Here is a 25,000-nt window from a genome sequence, read left to right on the forward strand (position 1 = left end):
GGAGGTGATGGCGTTGGCATGGTGGATAGGGGTTCCTCTTGTGATGGAATCCACACCTTCCTAGAGGACAGAGCATCTGGAGGTGATGGCGTTGGCATGGTGGATAGGGGTTCCTCTTGTGATGGAATCCACACCTTCCTAGAGGACAGAGCATCTGGAGGTGATGGTGTTGGCATGGTGGATAGGGGTTCCTCTTGTGATGGAATCCACACCTTCCTAGAGGACAGAGCATCTGGAGGTGATGGCGTTGGCATGGTGGATAGGGGTTCCTCTTGTGATGGAATCCACACCTTCCTAGAGGACAGAGCATCTGGAGGTGATGGCGTTGGCATGGTGGATAGGGGTTCCTTTTGTGATGGAATCCACACCTTCCTAGAGGACAGAGCATCTGGAGGTGATGGTGTTGACATGGTGGATAACGGTTTTGGAGGTGACCTGTAGGACGCAGGACTTCCTGGTGACACGGGAGAGAGAGGGTCACTGGGTGGCTTGGTATTTTGTGACCTGCTGGATAATCGCTTCCTAGGTGACTGAGAGTACGGCAAGGCGGACGATAAGGATGGTGACGGCGATGACTGAGACTTCAGGGAGACAGGTTTTGGAGGTGACAACCTGTCACGCAGGTGTTTGGGGTAAATAAACCTGGAGGCCTGAAGACCTTTGGGTAACGGAGGTGACTCTGGCTCCAAGAGGCTCGAAGGTGAGAGAGTGAACGTGGACCTGAGGGAGTGGAGAGAGGGTGGAGAGGGAGACAGAGAGGATGGGGACCTGAGGGAGTGGAGAGAGGGTGGAGAGGGAGACAGAGAGGATGTGGACCTGAGGGAGTGGAGAGAGGGTGGAGAGGGAGACAGAGAGAATGGGGGCCCTGCAGATAAGAGCTCTGGATTGGGTGTAGAGGGAGAAGGGCTGGGGGATGAGGGGTCTAGAGTTGACTGATGGAGGTTGTAAGAGCAGTCCGTTCGTGTTGACTTGGCTGGTGTCTTGGTTGACGACCCAGGGGTCTTTGGTCCTCTGGGCTGAGGTGACGCAGTGGTGGACCTTGGAGACCGTACACTAGTGTGGTCAGGTTGTGGTATCTGAGTGGTCCCCACTTTAGAGACCAACGGAGGGCGAGGTGACCAGGTCACTGGAGACCCAGACAACATGGCTCCCTGGGACAATGCATTGTGGGACAGGTTAGGACCTCCAATTGCATTGACTTCCTCTTGCCTGAGATAGATAGATAGATAGATAGATAGATAGATAGATAGATAGATAGATAGATAGATAGATAGATAGATAGATAGATAGATACCAGTGAAGAACAAACACCATTGTAAATACAACCCATATTTATGCTTATTTATTTTATCTTGTGTCCTTTAACCATTTGTACATTGTTAAAACACTGTATATATAATATGATATCTGGATTGTCTTTATTGTTTTGACACTTCTGTATGTGTACTTACTGTTCTGTATTTACTGTTAATGTTTATTGTTTATTTCTCTTTTGTATATTATCTACCTCACTTGCTTTGGCAATGTTAACACATGTTTCCCATGCCAATAAAGCCCCTTGAATTGAATTGAAAACATAGATAGATAGATAGATAGATAGATAGATAGATAGATAGATAGATAGATAGATAGATAGATAGATAGATAGATAGATAGATAGATAGATAGATAGATAGATAGATAGATAGATAGATAGATAGGACACCCAGCCCTCCTCTATCCACAGCGTTCCCTCTAAACACCCAGCCCTACGCTATCCACAGTGTTCCCTCTAAACACCCAGCCCTACGCTATCCACAGTGTTCCCTCTAAACACCCAGCCCTCCTCTATCCACAGTGTTCCCTCTAAACACCCAGCCCTCCTCTATCCACAGTGTTCCCTCTAAACACCCAGCCCTCCTCTATCCACAGTGTTCCCTCTAAACACCCATCCCTCCTCTATCCACAGTGTTGCCTCTAAACACCCAGCCCTCCTCTATCCACAGTGTTCCCTCTAAACACCCAGCCCTCCTCTATCCACAGTGTTCCCTCTAAACACCCAGCCCTCCTCTATCCACAGTGTTCCCTCTAAACACCCATCCCTCCTCTATCCACAGTGTTCCCTCTAAACACCCAGCCCTACGCTATCCACAGTGTTCCCTCTAATTTATTTATTTTTTTTTATTTTACCTTTATTTAACCAGGCAAGTCAGTTAAGAACAAATTCTTATTTTCAATGACGGCCTGGGAACAGTGGGTTAACTGCCTGTTCAGGGGCAGAACGACAGATTTGTACCTTGTCAGCTCGGGGGTTTGAACTCGCAACCTTCCGGTTACTAGTCCAACGCTCTAACCACTAGGCTACCCTGCCGCCTAAACACCCAGCCCTCCTCTATCCACTAGGCTACCCTGCCGCCTAAACACCCAGCCCTCCTCTATCCACAGTGTTCCCTCTAAACACCCAGCCCTACGCTATCCACAGTGTTCCCTCTAAACACCCAGCCCTCCTCTATCCACAGTGTTCCCTCTAAACACCCAGCCCTCCTCTATCCACAGTGTTCCCTCTAAACACCCAGCCCTCCTCTATCCACAGTGTTCCCTCTAAACACCCAGCCCTCCTCTATCCACAGTGTTCCCTCTAAACACCCAGCCCTCCTCTATCCACAGTGTTCCCTCTAAACACCCAGCCCTCCTCTATCCACAGTGTTCCCTCTAAACACCCAGCCCTCCTCTATCCACAGTGTTCCCTCTAAACACCCAGCCCTCCTCTATCCACAGTGTTCCCTCTAAACACCCATCCCTCCTCTATCCACAGTGTTGCCTCTAAACACCAAGCCCTCCTCTATCCACAGTGTTGCCTCTAAACACCCAGCCCTCCTCTATCCACAGTGTTGCCTCTAAACACCAAGCCCTCCTCTATCCACAATGTTCCCTCTAAACACCCAGCCCTCCTCTATCCACAGTGTTCCCTCTAAAAACCCAGCCCTACGCTATCCACAGTGTTCCCTCTAAACACCCAGCCCTACGCTATCCACAGTGTTCCCTCTCTCTCCTCTAAAATACAACACTTCTCAATAACATTCTCCTTTGTAAGTAATAATCACATCAAGCAGTCAGTCCACCTCTCCCAAGTTAAGTTGATATAATGAAATATGTGATGTTGCCACTTCAAGGCCAGAGGCCAGGATGATGAGCTTGAAATTGTTGCTGTGGCTTCAGAGGAAACCTTTGTCTTACTTTGTGTTGTCTTCAGCCTTCTGTTCAGTAACAAACCCTCTGTCTCTAACTGTCTGTGAAGAACGAAAAGAGAGAGAGAAGTAAATCCTATTCGCAGACAGGCCTGTGTGTGTGTGTGTGTGTGTGTGTGTGTGTGTGTGTCTCCATAGTAACAGCAGATATTGGAGGGTGGTTTAAGAGGCCTCTTAAGACTCACCTCCTCATCTAACTCCTCTATGCTCAGACACGATCCAGGTGAGGGCTCTGGCTCAGCGCTGCCCCCGCAGGATGACACAGCAAACAGCGAGGCACAGTACCTCCTCAACTCCACATCCTCAGCTAGAGAGAACAACCAAACACACACACTGTTACAGAGAGAGTGGGGGGGGGGGGTAATGAGGGGGAAGAGGGACAGCGAGAGACGGGCAGAAGGAGAGATAGATGGTGTGGGGGGATAGAGAGAGAGCTCTCCTCTCCTGTCCTTACTAAACAGCCCTCCTCTCCTGTCCTTAGTAGAGAGCCCTCCTCTCCTGTCCTGAGCAGACAGCCCTCCTCTCATGTCCTTAGTAAACAGCCCTCCTCTCATGTCCTTAGTAAACAGCCCTCCTCTCCTGTCCTTAGTAGACAGCCCTCCTCTCCTGTCCTTAGTAGACAAGCCCTCCTCTCCTGTCCTTAGTAGACAGCCCTCCTCTCATGTCCTTAGTAAACAGCCCTCCTCTCATGTCCTTAGTAAACAGCCCTCCTCTCCTGTCCTTAGTAGACAGCCCTCATCTCCTGTCCTTAGTAGACAGCCCTCCTCTCCTGTCCTTAGTAGACAGCCCTCCTCTCCTGTCCTTAGTAGACAGCCCTCCTCTCATGTCCTTAGTAGACAGCCCTCCTCTCCTGTCCTTAGTAGACAGCCCTCCTCTCCTGTCCTTAGCAGACAGCCCTCCTCTCCTGTCCTTAGCAGACAGCCCTCCACTCCTGTCCTTAGCAGACAGCCCTCCACTCCTGTCCTTAGTAGACAGCCCTCCTCTCCTGTCCTTAGCAGACAGCCCTCCTCTCCTGTCCTTAGCAGACAGCCCTCCACTCCTGTCCTTAGCAGACAGCCCTCCACTCCTGTCCTTAGTAGACAGCCCTCCTCTCCTGTCCTTAGCAGACAGCCCTCCTCTCCTGTCCTTAGTAAAGACTTCACACAGCACTCATTTTAGAGTGAAAGAAAAGGAAAGACAGAAAACATCCTGGGAAACTGGACTGTCGTAAGAGACAGGTCAAGGAACAGTAGTGGAGAGGGTAGCAAGTTTTAAGTTCCTCGGCATACACATCACAGACAAACTGAATTGGTCCACTCACACAGACAGCATTGTGAAGAAGGCGCAGCAGCGCCTCTTCAACCTCAGGAGGCTGAAGAAATACGGCTTGTCACCAAAAGCACTCACAAACTTCTACAGATGCACAATCGAGAGCATCCTGGCGGGCTGTATCACCGCCTGGTACGGCAACTGCTCCGCCCTCAACCGTAAGGCTCTCCAGAGGGTAGTGAGGTCTGCACAACGCATCACCGAGGGCAAACTACCTGCCCTCCAGGACACCTACACTACCCGATGTCACAGGAAGGCCATAAAGATCATCAAGGACATCAACCACCCGAGCCACTGCCTGTTCACCCCGCTATCATCCAGAAGGCGAGGTCAGTACAGGTGCATCAAAGCTGGGACCGAGAGACTGAAAAACAGCTTCTATCTCAAGGCCATCAGACTGTTAAACAGCCACCACTAACATTGAGTGGCTGCTGCCAACACACTGACACTGACTCAACTCCAGCCACTTTAATAATGGGAATTGATGGGAAATGATGTAAATATATCACTAGCCACTTTAAACAATGCTACCTTATATAATGTTACTTACCCTACATTATTCATCTCATATGCATACGTATATACTGTACTCTATATCACCGACTGTATCCTTATGTAATACATGTATCACAAGCCACTTTAACTATGCCACTTTGTTTACATACTCATCTCATATGTACAGTGCCTTGCGAAAGTATTCGGCCCCCTTGAACTTTGCGACCTTTTGGCACATTTCAGGCTTCAAACATAAAGATATAAAACTGTATTTTTTTGTGAAGAATCAACAACAAGTGGGACACAATCATGAAGTGGAACGACATTTATTGGATATTTCAAACTTTTTTAACAAATCAAAAACTGAAAAATTGGGCGTGCAAAACTATTCAGCCCTTTTACTTTCAGTGCAGCAAACTCTCTCCAGAAGTTCAGTGAGGATCTCTGAATGATCCAATGTTGACCTAAATGACTAATGATGATAAATACAATCCACCTGTGTGTAATCAAGTCTCCGTATAAATGCACCTGCACTGTGATAGTCTCAGAGGTCCGTTAAAAGCACAGAGAGCATCATGAAGAACAAGGAACACACCAGGCAGGTCCGAGATACTGTTGTGAAGAAGTTTAAAGCCGGATTTGGATACAAAAAGATTTCCCAAGCTTTAAACATCCCAAGGAGCACTGTGCAAGCGATAATATTGAAATGGAAGGAGTATCAGACCACTGCAAATCTACCAAGACCTGGCCGTCCCTCTAAACTTTCAGCTCATACAAGGAGAAGACTGATCAGAGATGCAGCCAAGAGGCCCATGATCACTCTGGATGAACTGCAGAGATCTACAGCTGAGGTGGGAGACTCTGTCCATAGGACAACAATCAGTCGTATATTGCACAAATCTGGCCTTTATGGAAGAGTGGCAAGAAGAAAGCCATTTCTTAAAGATATCCATAAAAAGTGTCGTTTAAAGTTTGCCACAAGCCACCTGGGAGACACACCAAACATGTGGAAGAAGGTGCTCTGGTCAGATGAAACCAAAATTGAACTTTTTGGCAACAATGCAAAACGTTATGTTTGGCGTAAAAGCAACACAGCTGAACACACCATCCCCACTGTCAAACATGGTGGTGGCAGCATCATGGTTTGGGCCTGCTTTTCTTCAGCAGGGACAGGGAAGATGGTTAAAATTGATGGGAAGATGGATGGAGCCAAATACAGGACCATTCTGGAAGAAAACCTGATGGAGTCTGCAAAAGACCTGAGACTGGGACGGAGATTTGTCTTCCAACAAGACAATGATCCAAAACATAAAGCAAAATCTACAATGGAATGGTTAAAAAATAAACATATCCAGGTGTTAGAATGGCCAAGTCAAAGTCCAGACCTGAATCCAATCGAGAATCTGTGGAAAGAACTGAAAACTGCAGTTCACAAATGCTCTCCATCCAACCTCACTGAGCTCGAGCTGTTTTGCAAGGAGGAATGGGAAAAAATGTCAGTCTCTCGATGTGCAAAACTGATAGAGACATACCCCAAGCGACTTACAGCTGTAATCGCAGCAAAAGGTGGCGCTACAAAGTATTAACTTAAGGGGGCTGAATAATTTTGCACGCCCAATTTTTCAGTTTTTGATTTGTTAAAAAAGTTGGAAATATCCAATAAATGTCATTCCACTTCATGATTGTGTCCCACTTGTTGTTGATTCTTCACAAAAAAATACTGTTTTATATCTTTATGTTTGAAGCCTGAAATGTGGCAAAAGGTCGCAAAGTTCAAGGGGGCCGAATACTTTCGCAAGGCACTGTATATACTGTACTCGATACCATCTACTGTATCTTGCCTATGCTGCTCTGTACCATCACTCATTCATATATCCTTATGTACATATTCTTTATCCCCTTACACTGTGTATAAGACAGTAGTTGTGGAATTGTTAGATTACTTGTTATTACTGCATTGTCGGAACTAGAAGCACAAGCATTTCGCTACACTCGCATTAACATCTGCTAACCATGTGTATGTGACAAATAAAATTTGATTTGATTTGATTTGAAGGGGACGAGCTGTCTGGGAAACTGGACTGTCCTAAGAGACAGGTCGAGGGGACGAGCTGTCTGGGAAACTGGACTGTCCTAAGAGACAGGCCGTGGGGACGAGCTGTCTGGGAAACTGGACTGTCCTAAGAGATAGGTCGAGGGGACGAGCTGTCTGGGAAACTGGACTGTCCTAAGAGACAGGCCGTGGGGACGAGCTGTCTGGGAAACTGGGCTGTCCTAAGAGACAGGTCGAGGGGACGAACTGTCTGGGAAACTGGACTGTCCCAAGAGACAGGTCGAGGGGACGAGCTGTCTGGGAAACTGGACTGTCCTAAGAGACAGGTCGAGGGGACTAGCTATCTGATACAGAGAATTTGAAGATTGAACCTGCAACTCCCAGACAGTTGTGAAAAATCTGAGCAAAAAAACTCAAGAGTTTGAATAGCTGAATAACTTTTAGATATTTTTCTTACACAAACAATGCTTCAACGTCAATAGTATCGACAGGGTATAGGGGCAGGTATTTGAGTGGGGTCATATCACTAGAATTAGCCCGTTTTGAGAGGGTACATGGTTTGAGAAGGTAGAAGGAGATGTAACCAGTAGATTCAGGAGGTTAATGGTTTTGATTCATGTTCTGTCCTTTAGAGGAACTGGACTACCTGGGAATGTGAGTCTGACAGATGTTTAGTGGGGCAGGGGTTGAGAAGAGAGTGGTCTAAGGGTGGGTGAACTGAAGGAGGTAGTTGGAAAGAGGGAGGACAGAGGGTGGGTGAACTGAAGGAGATAGTTGGAAAGAGGGAGGTCTAAGGGTGGGTGAACTGAAGGAGGTAGTTGGAAAGAGGGAGGACTGAGGGTAGGTGAACTGAAGGAGGTAGTTGGAAAGAGGGAGGACAGAGGGTGGGTGAACTGAAGGAGGTAGTTGGAAAGAGGGAGGACAGAGGGTGGGTGAACTGAAGGAGGTAGTTAGAAAGAGGAAGGACTGAGGGTAGGTGAACTGAAGGAGGTAGTTGGAAAGAGGGAGGTCTAAGGATGGGTGAACTGAAGGAGGTAGTTAGAAAGAGGGAGGTCTAAGGATGGGTGAACTGAAGGAGATAGTTAGAAAGAGGGAGGACAGAGGGTGGGTGAACTGAAGGAGGTAGTTGGAAAGAGGGAGGACAGAGGGTGGGTGAACTGAAGGAGGTAGTTAGAAAGAGGGAGGACAGAGGGTGGGTGAACTGAAGGAGGTAGTTAGAAAGAGGAAGGACTGAGGGTAGGTGAACTGAAGGAGGTTGGAAAGAGGGAGGACTGAGGGTGGGTGAACTGAAGGAGGTAGTTGGAAAGAGGGAGGACAGAGGGTGGGTGAACTGAAGGAGGTAGTTGGAAAGAGGGAGGACTGAGGGTGGGGGAACCGAAGGAGATAGTTGGAAAGAGGGAGGACTAAGGGTGATTTTTAGATCATTTTTTAATATAACCAGGCAAGTCAGTTAAGAAAAAATTCTTATTTACAATGACGGCCTACCCCGGCCAAACCCTAACCTGGATGACTCTGGGCCAATTGTTCGCGACCCTATGGCACTCCAAATCCCGTCCGGTTGTGATACAGCCCGGAATCGAACCAGGGTCTGTACTGACACCTCTAGCACTGAGATGCAGTGCCTTAGACCGCTCCGCCACTCAGGAGCCCAAGTTCTGACTGTATACATCGAGTCTGACTGATGTTCTGTTTATTGGGGGGAAGCTACAGGAGCAGATAACCCAGAGAAGCCTTACTCCGACAACTGTAAGGTGGCCAGATACCCAGCAGGCTCCACTGACTAGTGAGATGCAGGTCTGACCCCCACTCCTGCACCCCCTGCCCAGTTAGAGTGCACCCTGTCAGGCATCAGCCGGCCCTAACGGCCACCTGCCCAGACACAGCCAGTGATTACTCGTCACGCTGGCAAGGACGGGAAGAGAGAGAAACAGTTGACCCACAAGGAAGGAGGTGATTCTTTAAACTTGTTTGGAGCGTGTGTGTCTGTCTTTGTGTGTGTGTGTGTGTCTGTCTTTGTGCGTGTGTGTATGTGTGTGTGTGTCTGTCTTTGTGTGTGTGTGTGTGTCTTTGTGTGTGTGTGTGTGTGTCTTTGTGTGTGTGTGTGTGTGTGTGTGTCTTTGTGTGTGTGTGTGTGTGTGTGTGTGTGTGTGTGTGTGTGTGTGTGTGTGTGTGTGTGTGTGTAACCCACCTGTCAGTGTGTGTGTTGGGGAGCTCTGCACTGAGATCAGGGAGGACACTGGTTGATAGGCTTCCATCGGCTTCCTGACAAAAAGACCCCCGACCCAAAACAGACAGATTAGATAGATGTCCCTCTTTCCACTACCATCATCCCCTGCACCTCTCTCTCTCCCTCCCCCCTCTCACCCACCGTGACCCCACCCAGAAGCGACAGATAGATTAAACGGATAGATGGATGGGTAGAGCTCTCTCGATGTCAAAGAGACAGTTGGATGCGATGGAGAGATTTTCAAACAGACACATAGATTAGATTAGACACAGACGGACGGACGGACGGACGGACGGACGGACGGACGGACGGACGGACGGACGGACGGACGGACGGACGGACAGACAGACAGACAGACAGACAGACAGACAGACAGACAGACAGACAGACAGACAGACAGACAGACAGACAGACAGACAGACAGACAGACAGACAGATAGATCTCCCTCGACTCTCCCTCGTCCCCCCTCTCTTCCAAACTCATCCCATTCCAGGCCTACGGCCAGAGAGCCAGGCCAAGGTGTTCCACAGGGTTTGGACTGGGTGAAGGATTTCCAACAACACTATGGTTTAAATCCAAAACAGCATATGTTTACTCTGCAGTTAATAATTGCTCTCCCTCTCAAAATTCCCTGTACCCTCCTCTCCTCATTATATTCCCTGTACCCTCCTCTCCTCATTATATTCCCTGTACCCTCCTCTCCTCATTATATTCCCTGTACCCTCCTCTCCTCATTATTTTCCATGTACCCTCCTCTCCTCATCTCTCCCTCATTATATTCCCTGTACCCTCCTCTCCTCATTATATTCCCTGTACCCTCCTCTCCTCATTATATTCCCTGTACCCTCCTCTCCTCATTATATTCCCTGTACCCTCCTCTCCTCATTATATTCCCTGTACCCTCCTCTCCTCATTATATTCCCTGTACCCTCCTCTCCTCATTATATTCCCTGTACCCTCCTCTCCTCATTATATTCCCTGTACCCTCCTCTCCTCATTATTTTCCATGTACCCTCCTCTCCTCATCTCTCCCTCATTATATTCCCTGTACCCTCCTCTCCTCATTATATTCCCTGTACCCTCCTCTCCTCATTATATTCCCTGTACCCTCCTCTCCTCATTATTTTCCATGTACCCTCCTCTCCTCATCTCTCCCTCATTATATTCCCTGTACCCTCCTCTCCTCATTATATTCCCTGTACCCTCCTCTCCTCATTATATTCCCTGTACCCTCCTCTCCTCATTATATTCCCTGTACCCTCCTCTCCTCATTATATTCCCTGTACCCTCCTCTCCTCATTATATTCCCTGTACCCTCCTCTCCTCATCTCTCCCTCATTATATTCCATGTACCCTCCTCTCCCTCATCTCACCCTCATTATATTCCCTGTACCCTCCTCTCTTCATCTCTCCCTCATTATATTCCCTGTACCCTCCTCTCCTCATCTCTCCCTCATTATATTCCCTGTACCCTCCTCTCCTCATCTCTCCCTCATTATATTCCCTGTACCCTCCTCTCCTCATCTCTCCCTCATTATATTCCCTGTACCCTCCTCTCCTCATCTCTCCCTCATTATATTCCCTGTACCCTCCTCTCCTCATCTCTCCCTCATTATATTTCCTGTACCCTCCTCTCCTCATTATATTCCCTGTACCCTCCTCTCCTCATTTCCCTCATTATATTCCCTGTACCCTCATCTCCTCTCCTCCCCCCTCTACTACTACACCCTCTAGCTCTGCCTCCCCCTCTACTACTACACCCTCTAGCTCTGGCTCCCCCTCTACTACTACACCCTCTACTACTACACCCTATAGCTCTACCTCCCCCCTCCTCCCCCCTCTACTACTACACCCTCTAGCTCTGCCTCCCCCCTCTCATCCCCCTCTACTACTACACCCTCTAGCTCTGTCTCCCCCCTCTCCTCGCCCCTCTAATTCTACACCCCCTAGCTCTGCCTCCCCCTATACTACTACACCCTCTAGCTCTGCCACCCCCCTCTCCTCCCCCCTCTACTACTACACCCTATAGCTCTACCTCCCCCCTCCTCCCCCCTCTACTACTACACCCTCTAGCTCTGCCTCCCCCCTCTCATCCCCCTCTACTACTACACCCTCTAGCTCTGTCTCCCCCCTCTCCTCGCCCCTCTAATTCTACACCCCCTAGCTCTGCCTCCCCCTATACTACTACACCCTCTAGCTCTGCCACCCCCCTCTCCTACCCCCTCTACTACTACACCCTCTAGCTCTGCCTCCCCCTCTCCTCCCCCTCTACTACTCCACCCTCTAGCTCTGCCTCCCCCTCTACTACTACACCCTCTAGCTCTGCCTCTCCCTCTACTACTACACCCTCTAGCTCTGCCTCCCCCTCTACTACTACACCCTCTAGCTCTGCCTCCACCCTCTCCTCCCCCCTCTAATACTACACCCCCTAGCTCTGCCTCCCCCTCTACTCCTACACCCTCTAGCTCTGCCTCCCCCCTCTCCTCCAACCTCTACACCCTCTAGCTCTGCCTCCCCCTCCTCCCCCTCCCCCTCTGATACTACACCCCCTAGCTCTGCCTCCCCCCTCCCCTCCCCCTCTACTACTACACCCTCTAGCTCTGCCTCCCCCTCTCCTCCCCCCTCTGATACTACACCCGCTAGCTCTGCCTCCCCCCTCTCCTCCCCCTTTCCTACTACACCCTCTAGCTCTGCCTCCCCCCTCTCCTCCCCATCTACTACTACACCCTCTAGCTCTGCCTCCCCCCTCTCCTCCCCATCTACTACTACACCCTCTAGCTCTGCCTCCCCCCTCTCCTCAACCCTCTAATACTACACCCTCTAGCTCTGCCTCCCCCTCTACTCCTACACCCTCTAGCTCTGCCTCCCCCCTCTCCTCAACCCTCTAATACTACACCCTCTAGCTCTGCCTCCCCCTCTACTCCTACACCCTCTAGCTCTGCCTCCCCCCTCTCCTCAACCCTCTAATACTACACCCTCTAGCTCTGCCTCCCCCTCTCCTCCCCCCTCTGATACTACACCCTCTAGCTCTGCCTCCCCCCTCTCCTCCCCCTCTCCTACTACACCCTCTAGCTCTGCCTCCCCCCTCTCCTCCCTTTCTACTACTACACCCTCTAGCTCTGCCTCCCCCTCTCCTCCCCCTCTACTAGTACACCCTCTAGCTCTGCCTCCCCCTCTACTCCTACACCCCCTAGCTCTGCCTCCCCCCTCTACAACTACACCCTCTAGCTCTGCCACCCCCCTCTCCCCCCCCCCTACTACTACACCCTCTAGCTCTACCTCCCCCTCTCCTCCCCCCTCTGCTACTACACCCTCTAGCTCTGCCACCCCCCTCTTCCCCCCCCCCCCCTACTACTACACCCTCTAGCTCTACCTCCCCCTCTCCTCCCCCCTCTGCTACTACACCCTCTAGCTCTGCCTCCCCTCTCCACCCCCTAGCTCCGCCTCCCCCTGTTCCTCACTCCCTTCCTCCCCCATAATGCTACAGCGGTCCCAACGCAGGCAGCAGAGATTGCCTCTGAAGAGAAAGGAGCAGAGGACTTATGGCTAGTCCACTCCAGAAACAACTCAGCTGAAATCAGTGCTGGTCAAAAGGTGTTCAACGTAATAGCTTTACAATCCTGCCCCTCCACGAGAGGAGACCTTAGAGGCATGGCAACCATAGAATTTCATTAGAACCATGGCAACCATGGAACTTGATAATCCTCTCAGCCAGCCAGCAGCATTGGCCTCCACAGACACATCAAATGGTAGCAGCTCTCCTCCCAGCCACAAATGGAGCATGGCCATCATCACATTTGATAGACAGCCAAGATGGGGGGGGGGGGGGGGGGGGGGGGGGGGGGGGTGTGTGTGTGAGAGTGAGTGAGTGAGTGACTGAGTGAGTGACTGAGTGAGTGAGTGACTGAGTGAGTGAGTGAGTGAGTGAGTGAGTGAGAGAGAGAGTGAGTGAGTGAGTGAGTGACCTGATACTAAGTTCTCTTTCTCATCATGAGGTTGTTGGCTCCAGAGGTTTGCCAGTTTTTCTGCTTCATGCGTATTAAACATGAACCATACTGGGAGATGGTAATGAGAACATAAAAGTTAACGCTCTCTCTGCCTGGGTCCTGTTGGAGCATGCCGTATGTGACTGGGTGTGTGTGCACATGTGCCTGTGTTTCTCCAACTGTGCCTCAGTGTACTGCATTGTTTGTGTGTGTGATCGTAAAGTTAGTGCTGAAGCTGACGAGATCCACTGTGTTGAAATGTGATCCACTGTGTTGAAGCTGACGAGATCCACTGTGTTGAAATGTGATCCACTGTGTTGAAATGAGATCCACTGTGTTGAAATGAGATCCACTGTGCTGAAATGAGATCCACTGTGCTGAAATGAGATCCACTGTGTTGAAATGAGATCCACTGTGCTGAAATGAGATCCACTGTGCTGAAATGAGATCCACTGTGTTGAAATGAGATCCACTGTGTTGAAATGAGATCCACTGTGTTGAAATGAGATCCACTGTGCTGAAATGAGATCCACTGTGCTGAAATGAGATCCACTGTGTTGAAATGAGATCCACTGTGCTGAAATGAGATCCACTGTGCTGAAATGAGATCCACTGTGATGAAATGAGATCCACTGTGTTGAAATGAGATCCACTGTGATGAAATGAGATCCACTGTGCTGAAATGAGATCCACTGTGTTGAAATGAGATCCACTGTGTTGAAATGAGATCCACTGTGATGAAATGAGATCCACTGTGATGAAATGAGATCCACTGTGTTGAAATGTGATCCACTGTGTTGAAGCTGACGAGATCCACTGTGTTGAAATGAGATCCACTGTGATGAAATGAGATCCACTGTGTTGAAATGAGATCCACTGTGTTGAAATGAGATCCACTGTGATGAAATGAGATCCACTGTGTTGAAATGAGATCCACTGTGATGAAATGAGATCCACTGTGTTGAAATGAGATCCACTGTGCTGAAATGAGATCCACTGTGTTGAAATGAGATCCACTGTGCTGAAATGAGATCCACTGTGTTGAAATGAGATCCACTGTGTTGAGATCCACTGTGTTGAAATGAGATCCACTGTGTTGAGATCCACTGTGCTGAAATGAGATCCACTATGTTGAAATGAGATCCACTGTGTTGAAATGAGATCCACTGTGATGAAATGAGATCCACTGTGTTGAAATGAGATCCACTGTGTGGATCCACTGTGTTGAAATGAGATAAATTAACACTTTGGACAGTGCCGCACTTCACTGTCACCCCTGGTCTCCCTCTCCCCAAGTCTCTCTCTCTCTCTCTCTCGTCTTTCTCTCTACAGTCTCTCTCTCTCTGAATTCAATTCACTCTCTCTCTCTCCGCTCTCTCTCTATCTCTCTCTCCTCTCTCTCGTCTCTACAGTCTTTCTCTCTCTGAATTCAATTCACTCTCACTCTCTCTGTCTTTCTCTCTCTGTCTTTCTCTCTCTGAATTCATCTCTCTCTCTCTCTCTCTCTCTCTCTCTCTCTCTCTCTCTCTCTCTCTCTCTCTCTCTCTCTCTCTCTCTCTCTCTCTCTCTCTCTCTCTCTCTCTCTCTCTCTCTCTCTCTCTCTCTCTCTCTCTCTCTCTCTCTCTCTCTCTCTCTCTCTCTCTCTCTCTCTCTCTCTCTCTCTCTCTCTCTCTCTCTCTCTCTCTCTCTCACCTGCGGTGTCTCTTGATGAGAAGTCTGTCCATGTAACTGAGACTGTGTTGGGTGAACTCCACCTTCACTGGTCCTCTCTCAGCCCCACTGTTACTCAGGTCTGACTGGGTCCCCATCACTTCCACTGATACTACACGAAGAGAGAGAGTTAAAGAAAAGGGAGAAGGGAGATTTGGAGAAGGGGAAGGGGAGAAAGAGAGACAGAGGGAGAAGGGATGGACAGAGGGAGAAGGGATGGACAGAGGGAGAAGGGATGGACAGAGGGAGAAAGAGAGACAGAGGGAGAAGGAGTGGATAGAGAGAGAAGGAGAGACAGAGGGAGAAGGAGTGGACAGAGGGAGAAAGAGAGACAGAGGGAGAAGGAGTGGACAGAGAGAGAAGGAGTGGACAGAGGGAGAAGGAGAGACAGAAGGAGAAGGAGTGGACAGAGGGAGAAAGAGAGACAGAAGGAGAAGGAGTGGATAGAGAGAGAAGAAGAGACAGAGGGAGAAGGAGTGGACAGAGGCAGAAGGAGACAGAATGAGAAAGAGAGACAGAGGGAGAAGGAGAGACAGAGGGAGAAAGAGAGACAGAGGGAGAAAGAGAGGCAGAGGGAGAAGGAGAGGCAGACATGTTATGGCACTACTCTGGACACATTTGGTGTAATGCCAGCTTTACATTAGGTTTCCCTGCCAATGGGTTGACAGAAGAAATTAGGCAAAATGCAGAAATAAAGGGAGTGAAGCAAAGTCTGTCCAAGCATTAGAGAACTAATAAAACGGCCAAACACCTTCTCAAGTGTTCCTCCTCCAACTGCTCTGCTCTTCAACCGATCGCTGCCTACACCTGCCCGCCCGTCCAGCATCACTACTATGGACGCTTCTGACTTAGAATACGTGGACAACTACAAATACCTAGGTGTCTGGTTAGACTGTAAACTCTCCTTCCAGACTCACATTAAACATCTTCAATCCAAAATTGAATCTAGAATCGGCTGAACTATTTCGCAACAAAGCCTCCTTCACTCGTGCTGCCAAACATACCCTCGTAAAACTGACCATCCTACCGATCCTCGGCTTCGGCGATGTCATTTACAAGATAGCCTCCCAACACTCTACTCAACAAATTGGATGTAGTCTATCACAGTGCCATCCGTTTTGTCACCAAAGCCCCATATACTACCCACCACTGCGACCTGTACGCTCTCGTTGGCTGGCCCTCACTTCATACTCGTCGCCAAACCCACTGGCTCCAGGTCATCTACAAGTTTCTGCTAGGTAAAGCCCCGCCTTATCTCAGCTCACTGGTCACCATAGCGACACCCACCCGTAGCACGTGTTCCAGCAGGTATATCTCACTGCTCATCCCCAAAGCTAATTCCTCCTTTGGCCGTCTTTCCTTCCAGTTCTCTGCTGCCAATGACTGGAACGAACTGCAAAAATCTCTGAAGCTGGAGACTCACATCTCCCTCACTAGCTTTAAGCACCAGCTGTCAGAACAGCTCACAGATCGCTGCACCTGTACATACTGTAGCTCATCTGTAAATTGCCCATCCAACTACCTCATCCCCATACTGTATTTATTTATTTATCTTGATCCTTTGCACCCAAGTATCTCTACCTGCACATTCATCTTCTGCATATCAATCACCCTAGTGTCTAATTGGTATATTGTATTTACTTCGCCACCATGGCCTATCTATTGCCTTACCTGCCTAATCTCACCTCATTTGCACTGTATATAGATTTTCTTCAACTGCATTATTGACTGTATGTTTGTTTTACTCCATGTGTAACTCTGTGTCGTTGTTTGTGTCGAACTGCTTTGCTTTATCTTGGCCAGGTCGCAGATGTAAATGAGAACTTGTTCTCAACTGGCCTACCTGGTTAAATAAAGGTGAAATAAATGAATAAATTAACCTGGAAGCCAGCTAACACCTCCCAACACTGCTATCATTATCTCTATAGTGGAACCCCTCCCAACACTGCTATCATTATCTCTATAGTGGAACCCCACCTATCACTGCTATTATTATCTCTATAGTGGAACCCCACCTATCACTGCTATCATTATCTCTATAGTGGAACCCCTCCTATCACTGCTATCATTATCTCGATAGTGGAACCCCACCTATCACTGCTATCATTATCTCTATAGTGGAACCCTACCTATCACTGCTATCATTATCTCTATAGTGGAACCCCTCCTATCACTGCTATCATTATCTCGATAGTGGAACCCCTCCCAACACTGCTATCATTATCTCTATAGTGGAACCCCACCTATCACTGCTATCATTATCTCTATAGTGGAACCCCTCCTATCACTGCAATCATTATCTATATAGTGGAACCCCTCCTATCACTGCAATCATTATCTCTATAGTGGAACCCCTCCTATCACTGCCATCATTATCTCTATAGTGGAACCCCTCCCAACACTGCAATCATTATCTCTATAGTGAAACCCCACCTATCACTGCTATCATTATCTCTATAGTGGAACCCCTCCCAAAACTGCAATCATTATCTCTATAGTGAAACCCCACCTATCACTGCTATCATTATCTCTATAGTGGAACCTCTCCTATCAATGCTATCATTATTTCTATAGTGGAACCCCACCTATCACTGCTATCATTATCTCTATAGTGGAACCTCTCCTATCAATGCTATCATTATCTCTATAGTGGAACCTCTCCTATCAATGCTATCATTATTTCTATAGTGGAACCTATCCTATCACTACTATCATTATCTCTGTAGTGGAACCCCTCCCAACACTGCTATCATTATCTCTATAGCGGAACCTCTCCTATCACTTCTATCATTATCTCCTGCTCTAATTATCTCAATATGCAGCAACCATGACTCTAGCCCTTTCTGCAGCGGTAAGCCCTTTCTATAGGACCTGAAGAGATCAGAGTGTGGGGGGGGGGGGGGGGGGGTACTTAGTCCAGCGCAAGATGGACATTAGTCTTCATCCTTCACTTCTAATCCTCTTCCTGTCCTGAACATTAGCTCCAGTCCTAGTCTTTAATCACCATTATCCATCCCTTACAGATGGAATCGTCTGCCCCAACACCGTTGTAACTGAAACAGTGTCACTGTCTGCCCCAACACCGTTGTAACTGAAACAGTGTCACTGTCAGCCCCAACATCGTTGTAACTGAAACAGTCTCACTGTCTGCCCCAACATCGTTGTAACTGAAACAGTGTCACTGTCTTTAAAGATTCCAGCTTTAACTTCACCCCTGATGCCTCCCCCAAACCCAAACCTCCATCTGTACGGTGCTTTCTCACCCACCACAGGGATTCATACTGTATGTAGCAGTACCTCTACAGTGTTTCACCACAGGGATTCATACTGTATGTAGCAGTACCTCTACAGTGTTTCACCACAGGGATTCATACTGTATGTAGCAGTACCTCTACAGTGTTTCACCACAGGGATTCATACTGTATGTAGCAGTACCTCTACAGTGTTTCACCACAGGGATTCATACTGTATGTAGCAGTACCTCTACAGTGTTTCACCACAGGGATTCATACTGTATGTAGCAGTACCTCTACAGTGTTTCACCACAGGGATTCATACTGTATGTAGCAGTACCTCTACAGTGTTTCACCACAGGGATTCATACTGTATATAGCAGTACCTCTACAGTGTTTCACCACAGGGATTCATACTGTATGTAGCAGTACCTCTACAGTGTTTCACCACAGGGATTCATACTGTATGTAGCAGTACCTCTACAGTGTTTCACCACAGGGATTCATACTGTATGTAGCAGTACCTCTACAGTGTTTCACCACAGGGATTCATACTGTATATAGCAGTACCTCTACAGTGTTTCACCACAGGGATTCATACTGTATGTAGCAGTACCTCTACAGTGTTTCACCACAGGGATTCATACTGTATGTAGCAGTACCTCTACAGTGTTTCACCACAGGGATTCATACTGTATGTAGCAGTACCTCTACAGTGTTTCACCACAGGGATTCATACTGTATGTAGCAGTACCTCTACAGTGTTTCACCACAGGGATTCATACTGTATGTAGCAGTACCTCTACAGTGTTTCACCACAGGGATTCATACTGTATATAGCAGTACCTCTACAGTGTGTCCTGTCCTCATAACAACCCCAAACATCACTACTGTACTGCTTTTTAACACAACACAGAAGAGGAGGAAGAGGAGGTGGACATCGACACAGACTGAGACCCAGTACTATAGCTCTATCGTTTCAGGGCAGTGAAAGAGACAGAGAAGACTAGTCACATGAGTGGACCAAACAAACGTTTCACAATACGAGCACTGAAAGAGGGAGAGAACGAGGGAGAGACAGAGAAAGAAAGGAGTGGGCAGGTGAAGGATGCCAGGTATATGTTGAGCACTTCTGCCTGTATGTCTGCCTTTATAGTTTCTACTATTACCAATCATCCATCGCTGTCTGAGTGGATGTGTAGTTCTAGTACGTTCCCCTGTCTGTAAACCAAACCATTAGTCATTGCATGGTGTGTGTGTGTGTGTGTGTGTGTGTATGTGTGTGTGTGTGTGTGTGTGTGTTATACCTGTCCGTGCTTGGAAGGGTCTCCAGATTGCATCTCCTCTCTCTCCTCCCTCTCTTCTCTCTCCTCTCCACTGCCTGAGTGCCTCCTGAAAGGAGAGAGCTGACTCCTCCTCATCATATTGTCCTCCCAGCAGTGAGGTAGTCAGCATCTCCTTCTCCTCTTCATCCTCCAGTTCATCAAACTCCTCTTCCTCCTCCCCCAAGGGATTCACAACTAAAACCTGTGACATTGAGAAACACAATGATCACTTTAAGAAAGGAGGAAGGTAGCTTTTTTAATAACCTGGCTAAGGACATTTTCTCCTGATGACCTCTCACCTGGCTTCCCTGTGCATTGTGGGTATGTGTAACAGCGGGAGCGGCCTGGGTCCTTCTCTCCGGCCCCCTCGCCCCTCCACCTCTCCCAGCCATTTGGGAATCAGACTTGGGGTTGGGCTGAACTTGTCTCTGGAAGTGACTCACAACATCCAGCGTGCTCACCGAGGTCTGGATCTCTGTCTGTGAGGAGAGAGGGGGAGTGATGAGTGACACACACACACACACACACACACACACACACACACACACACACACACACACACACACACATCTTTACGACTACTCCTGTTGCTACAGCATGGCTCTGAGAAGATGGCTCAGGGCTACCAGTTCTATTCACACTATTCTACGCTGCCCAACTCACCATGTATATAATTACCCATGAAGCACATGGGCTCATTCACAAATTCTCCTCCTGACCCCTGAAACAGGAAATCACTTCCACCATCAAATGACATTATTTAAATTAAAATCCACACATCAAATATGGATCAAATATGAACGTCCTCTATGAATATGCCTTAAAAACAGGGTCTGATTGATTCTCTCTGTGCCAGGGGCTAAGGCCATTATTCCTTCTATCAATCACCAGTGTGACCACACAGGTTAACCTATCTCTATCAACGATGTTGTGTCCTTGAGGCATCGGCCTCACTGGGAGGGAGGGAGGGAGGGAGGGAGGGAGGTAGGGAGGGAGGGAGGGGGGAAGAGAGGGAGGGAGGGAGGGAGGGAGGGAGGGAGGGAGGCAGGGAGGGAGGGAGGGAGGGAGGGAGGGAGGGAGGGAGGGAGGGAGGGAGGGAGGGAGGGAGAGAGAGGAGAGCTAGAGCTAGAGATAGAGTAATATAATAGGAGATAGAAATGAAAACAGGAGAATAAGGAATATAAACTCAGCAAAAAAAGAAACGTCCCTTATTCAGGACCCTGTTTTTCAAAGATAATTCGTAAAAATACAAATAACTTCACAGATCTTCATTGTAAAGGGTTTAAACACTGTTTCCCATAAATAATTAATGAACATGCACCTGTGGAACGGTCGTTAAAACACTAACAGCTTACAGACGGTAGGCAATTAAGGTCACAGTTATGATCCACTTAAGGACACTAAAGAGGCCTTTCTACTGACTCTGAAAAACACCAAAAAAAGATGCCCAGGGTCCCTGCTCATCTGCGTGAACGTGCCTTAGGCATGCTGCAAGGAGGCATGAGGACTGCAGACGTGGCCAGAGCAATAAATTGCAATGTCCGTACGGTGAGAAGCCTAAGACAGCGCTACAGGGATACACGATGGACAGCTGATCATCCTCACAGTGGCACACCACGTGTAACACCTGCACAGGATCGGTACATCTGAATATCACACCTGCGGGACAGGTACAGGATGGCAACAACAACTGCCCGAGTTACACCAGGAACGCACAATCCCTCCATCAGTGCTCAGACTGTCTGAAATAGGCTGAGAGAGGTTGGACTAAGGGCTTGTAGGCCTGTTGTAAGGCAGGTCCTCACCAGACATCACCGGCAACAACGTCGCCTATGGGCACAAACCCACCGTCGCTGGACCAGACAGGACTGGCAAAAAGTGCTCTTCACTGACGAGTCACGGCTTTGTCTCACCAGGGGTGAGGGTCGGATTCGCGTTTATCGTCAAAGGAATGAGCGTTACACCGAGGCCTGTACTCTGGAGCGGGATCGATTTGGAGGTGGAGGGTCCGTCATGGACACTCCAGCATGACTGTGCCACCAGCCATACTGCCCGTTCTGTGTGTGATTTCCTGCAAGACAGTAATGTCAGTGTTCTGCCATGGCCAGCGAAGAGCCCGGATATCAATCCCATTGAGCACATCTGGGACCTGTTGTATAGGAGGGCTAGGGCCATTCCCCCTATACATTTCTTGGAACATGCAGGTGCCTTGGTGGAAGAGTGAGGTAACATCTCACAGCAAGAACTGGCAAATCTGGTGCAGTCCATGAGGAGGAGATTCACTGCAGTACTTAATGCAGCTGGTGGCCACTGTTACTTTTGATTTTGATCCCCCCTTTGTTCAGGGACACATTATTCCATTTCTGTTAGTAACATGTCTGTGGAACTTGTTCAGTTTATGTCTCAGTTGTTGAATCTTGTTATGTTCATACAAATATTTACACATGTTAAGTTTGCTGAAGATAAACGCAATTGACAGTGAGAGGACGTTTATTTTTTTGCTGAGTTTATTTCATCCAACTATCCTCCAAATGTTAAAAGTATAGGTGTGGACGTTTAAACAACATTGGGATCGTTAAGGTTTAGAAAAAATCCCCTAAAATCCATTACAAAAAATGTAAGTTAAAGTATAGTTTTCACAAAACTACCACTAACAAGTCCCGATCATCATCATAAAGTGAAAAATATAAATGTAAATAACTCAAGTAACAATGCTTTAACATTAGTATGGTTAGTATGGCAACTGCTCCGCCCACAACCGTAAGGCTCTCCAGAGGGTAGTGAGGTCTGCACAACGCATCACCGGGGGCAAACTACCTGCCCTCCAGGACACCTACACCACCCGATGTCACAGGAAGGCCATAAAGATCATCAAGGACATCAACCACCCGAGCCACTGCCTGTTCACCCCGCTATCATCCAGAAGGCGAGGTCAGTACAGGTGCATCAAAGCTGGGACCGAGAGACTGAAAAACAGCTTCTATCTCAAGGCCATCAGACTGTTTAACAGCCACCACTAACATTGAGTGGCTGCTGCCAACACACTGACACTGACTCAACTCCAGCCACTTTAATAATGGGAATTGATGGGAAATGATGTAAATATATCACTAGCCACTTTAAACAATGCTACCTTATATAATGTTACTTACCCTACATTATTCATCTCATATGCATACGTATATACTGTACTCTATATCATCGACTGTATCCTTATGTAATACATGTATCACTAGCCACTTTAAACTATGCCACTTTGTTTACATACTCATCTCATTTGTACATACTGTACTCGATACCATCTACTGTATCTTGCCTATGCTGCTCTGTACCATCACTCATTCATATATCCTTATGTACATATTCCTTATACCCTTACACTGTGTACAAGACAGTAGTTTTGGAATTGTTAGTTAGATTACTTGTTATTACTGCATTGTCGGAACTAGAAGCACAAGCATTTCGCTACACTCGCATTAACATCTGCTAACCATGTGTATGTGACAAATAAAATTTGATTTGATTTTGATTTGATTTTGATTTAGTAGGAGATATGCATCTTGGAGATAAAACGATCCGCACGTCATCGTCGTTTAACAGTTGGAAAAAAATGGCAGAGAGAGAGAGAGACAGGGACGAGACAGCAGCTAAGTCCTTCAATACTGTGAGAAGTTAAATGAGAAGGTGGTTAAATAAACACAATACTGTGAGAAGTTAAATGAGAAGGTGGTTAAATAAACACAATACTGTGAGAAGTTAAATGAGAAGGTGGTTAAATAAACACAATACTGTGAGAAGTTAAATGAGAAGGTGGTTAAATAAACACAATACTGTGAGAAGTTAAATGAGAAGGTGGTTAAATAAACACAATACTGTGAGAAGTTAAATGAGAAGGTGGTTAAATAAACACAATACTGTGAGAAGTTAAATGAGAAGGTGGTTAAATAAACACAATACTGTGAGAAGTTAAATGAGAAGGTGGTTAAATAAACACAATACTGTGAGAAGTTAAATGAGAAGGTGGTTAAATAAACACAATACTGTGAGAAGTTAAATGAGAAGGTGGTTAAATAAACTCAATACTGTGAGAAGTTAAATGAGAAGGTGGTTAAATGAACTCAATACTTTGCCAGGTGGAATTGAGCTACAGTGGCAGTCAGTGGAGGCTGCTGAGAGGAGGACGGCTCTTAATAATGTCTGGAACGGGGCAAATGGAATGGAATCAAACACATGGAAACCACGGAAACGGAGTAAATGGAATGGAATCAAACACATGGAAACCACGGAAACGGAGTAAATGGAATGGAATCAAACACATGGAAACCACAGAAACGGAGTAAATGGAATGGAATCAAACACATGGAAACCACGGAAACGGAGTAAATGGAATGGAATCAAACACATGGAAACCACGGAAACGGAGTAAATGGAATGGAATCAAACACATGGAAACCACAGAAACGGAGTAAATGGAATGGAATCAAACACATGGAAACCACGGAAACGGAGTAAATGGAATGTAATCAAACACATGGAAACCACGGAAACGGAGTAAATGGAGTGGAATCAAACACATGGAAACCACGGAAACCACGTGTCTGATGTATTTTGACACCATTCCACAGATTCCACCCCAGTCATTACCAAGAGCCCATCCTCCCCAATTAAGACGTCACCAACCTCCTGTGGTGTAATACTTAACCATCTGAAAGGGAGTCACCATACGAGCCAACCCGTTGTTGGCAGCAGTGCGATAAGGGAGTGAGAAACTCACAGCGCTGACTACAGAAATGATTGCAGTTAATATGCAGCCATTGTCAACGGTAGAGGATGTCAACTTCAATGCCCTGATGGCATATCTAGAACCAGACTACAACATGCCATGTCGAAAAACCATGACGGCCTGGATGGAGAAATTGCACAACGGTCGCTCTGCAAGTACAAAGCGTGAGCTCTCAAACACCGGACGGGGACGTCTATGACCATGCCATCATACATCACTGCAACGAGCCATCACATGGATGAGATCTCTCACACACTGACAACTGAGAACATGGAAGAGCGGGACACAGCAGAGAACCAAAAACAGCATTGACTACCATGGCTGCTGAGTGGATGGGGAACATCAGTAAGGTGAGAGACGTATGTTAGCTAACCAGGACTCCATTGCCCCCTAGTGGTCAAATCAATTGTTTATATAAATCATTGGGTCATACGCAGAATCATATTGTATCTGAATTGTGAATTCATGTCATTTTTTAAGATTTTTTATTTCTTATCGTTTAAACAATACCTTTTTTGTATGTTAGTTTACATCCCTAGTCAAAATAACACCCTTAAAAACACATCTTAAAGGTGGTATAGAGATGGTATACGAGATGGTGAGGTTTGGATCCAGTTAGCTAAATTGCCCGTTGTCTTTCAGTCTAGACGTA

General features: G+C 47.5%; 1 protein-coding gene across 2 annotated transcripts in view; it reads right to left on the minus strand.

The window, feature by feature from the left end:
- zbbx (zinc finger, B-box domain containing) overlaps positions 1-25,000 on the minus strand; it is an 88,592-nt gene that overhangs the window by 33,588 nt on the left and 30,004 nt on the right. For both annotated transcript variants that reach the window (XM_036961523.1, XM_036961521.1), the window contains exons 8-14: positions 19,865-20,044; positions 19,548-19,767; positions 14,990-15,119; positions 9,272-9,345; positions 3,413-3,534; positions 3,217-3,269; positions 1-1,209 (exon numbers count right to left, since the gene is read on the minus strand). The exon at positions 1-1,209 is cut by the window's left edge and continues 233 nt beyond it. In XM_036961523.1, the coding sequence (XP_036817418.1) occupies positions 1-1,209; positions 3,217-3,269; positions 3,413-3,534; positions 9,272-9,345; positions 14,990-15,119; positions 19,548-19,767; positions 19,865-20,044 (1,988 nt within the window). The remainder of the gene's footprint in view (positions 1,210-3,216; positions 3,270-3,412; positions 3,535-9,271; positions 9,346-14,989; positions 15,120-19,547; positions 19,768-19,864; positions 20,045-25,000) is intronic.

This window comes from Oncorhynchus mykiss, chromosome 24 (assembly GCF_013265735.2).
Source record: "Oncorhynchus mykiss isolate Arlee chromosome 24, USDA_OmykA_1.1, whole genome shotgun sequence".
Taxonomy (NCBI): Eukaryota; Metazoa; Chordata; class Actinopteri; order Salmoniformes; family Salmonidae; genus Oncorhynchus; species Oncorhynchus mykiss.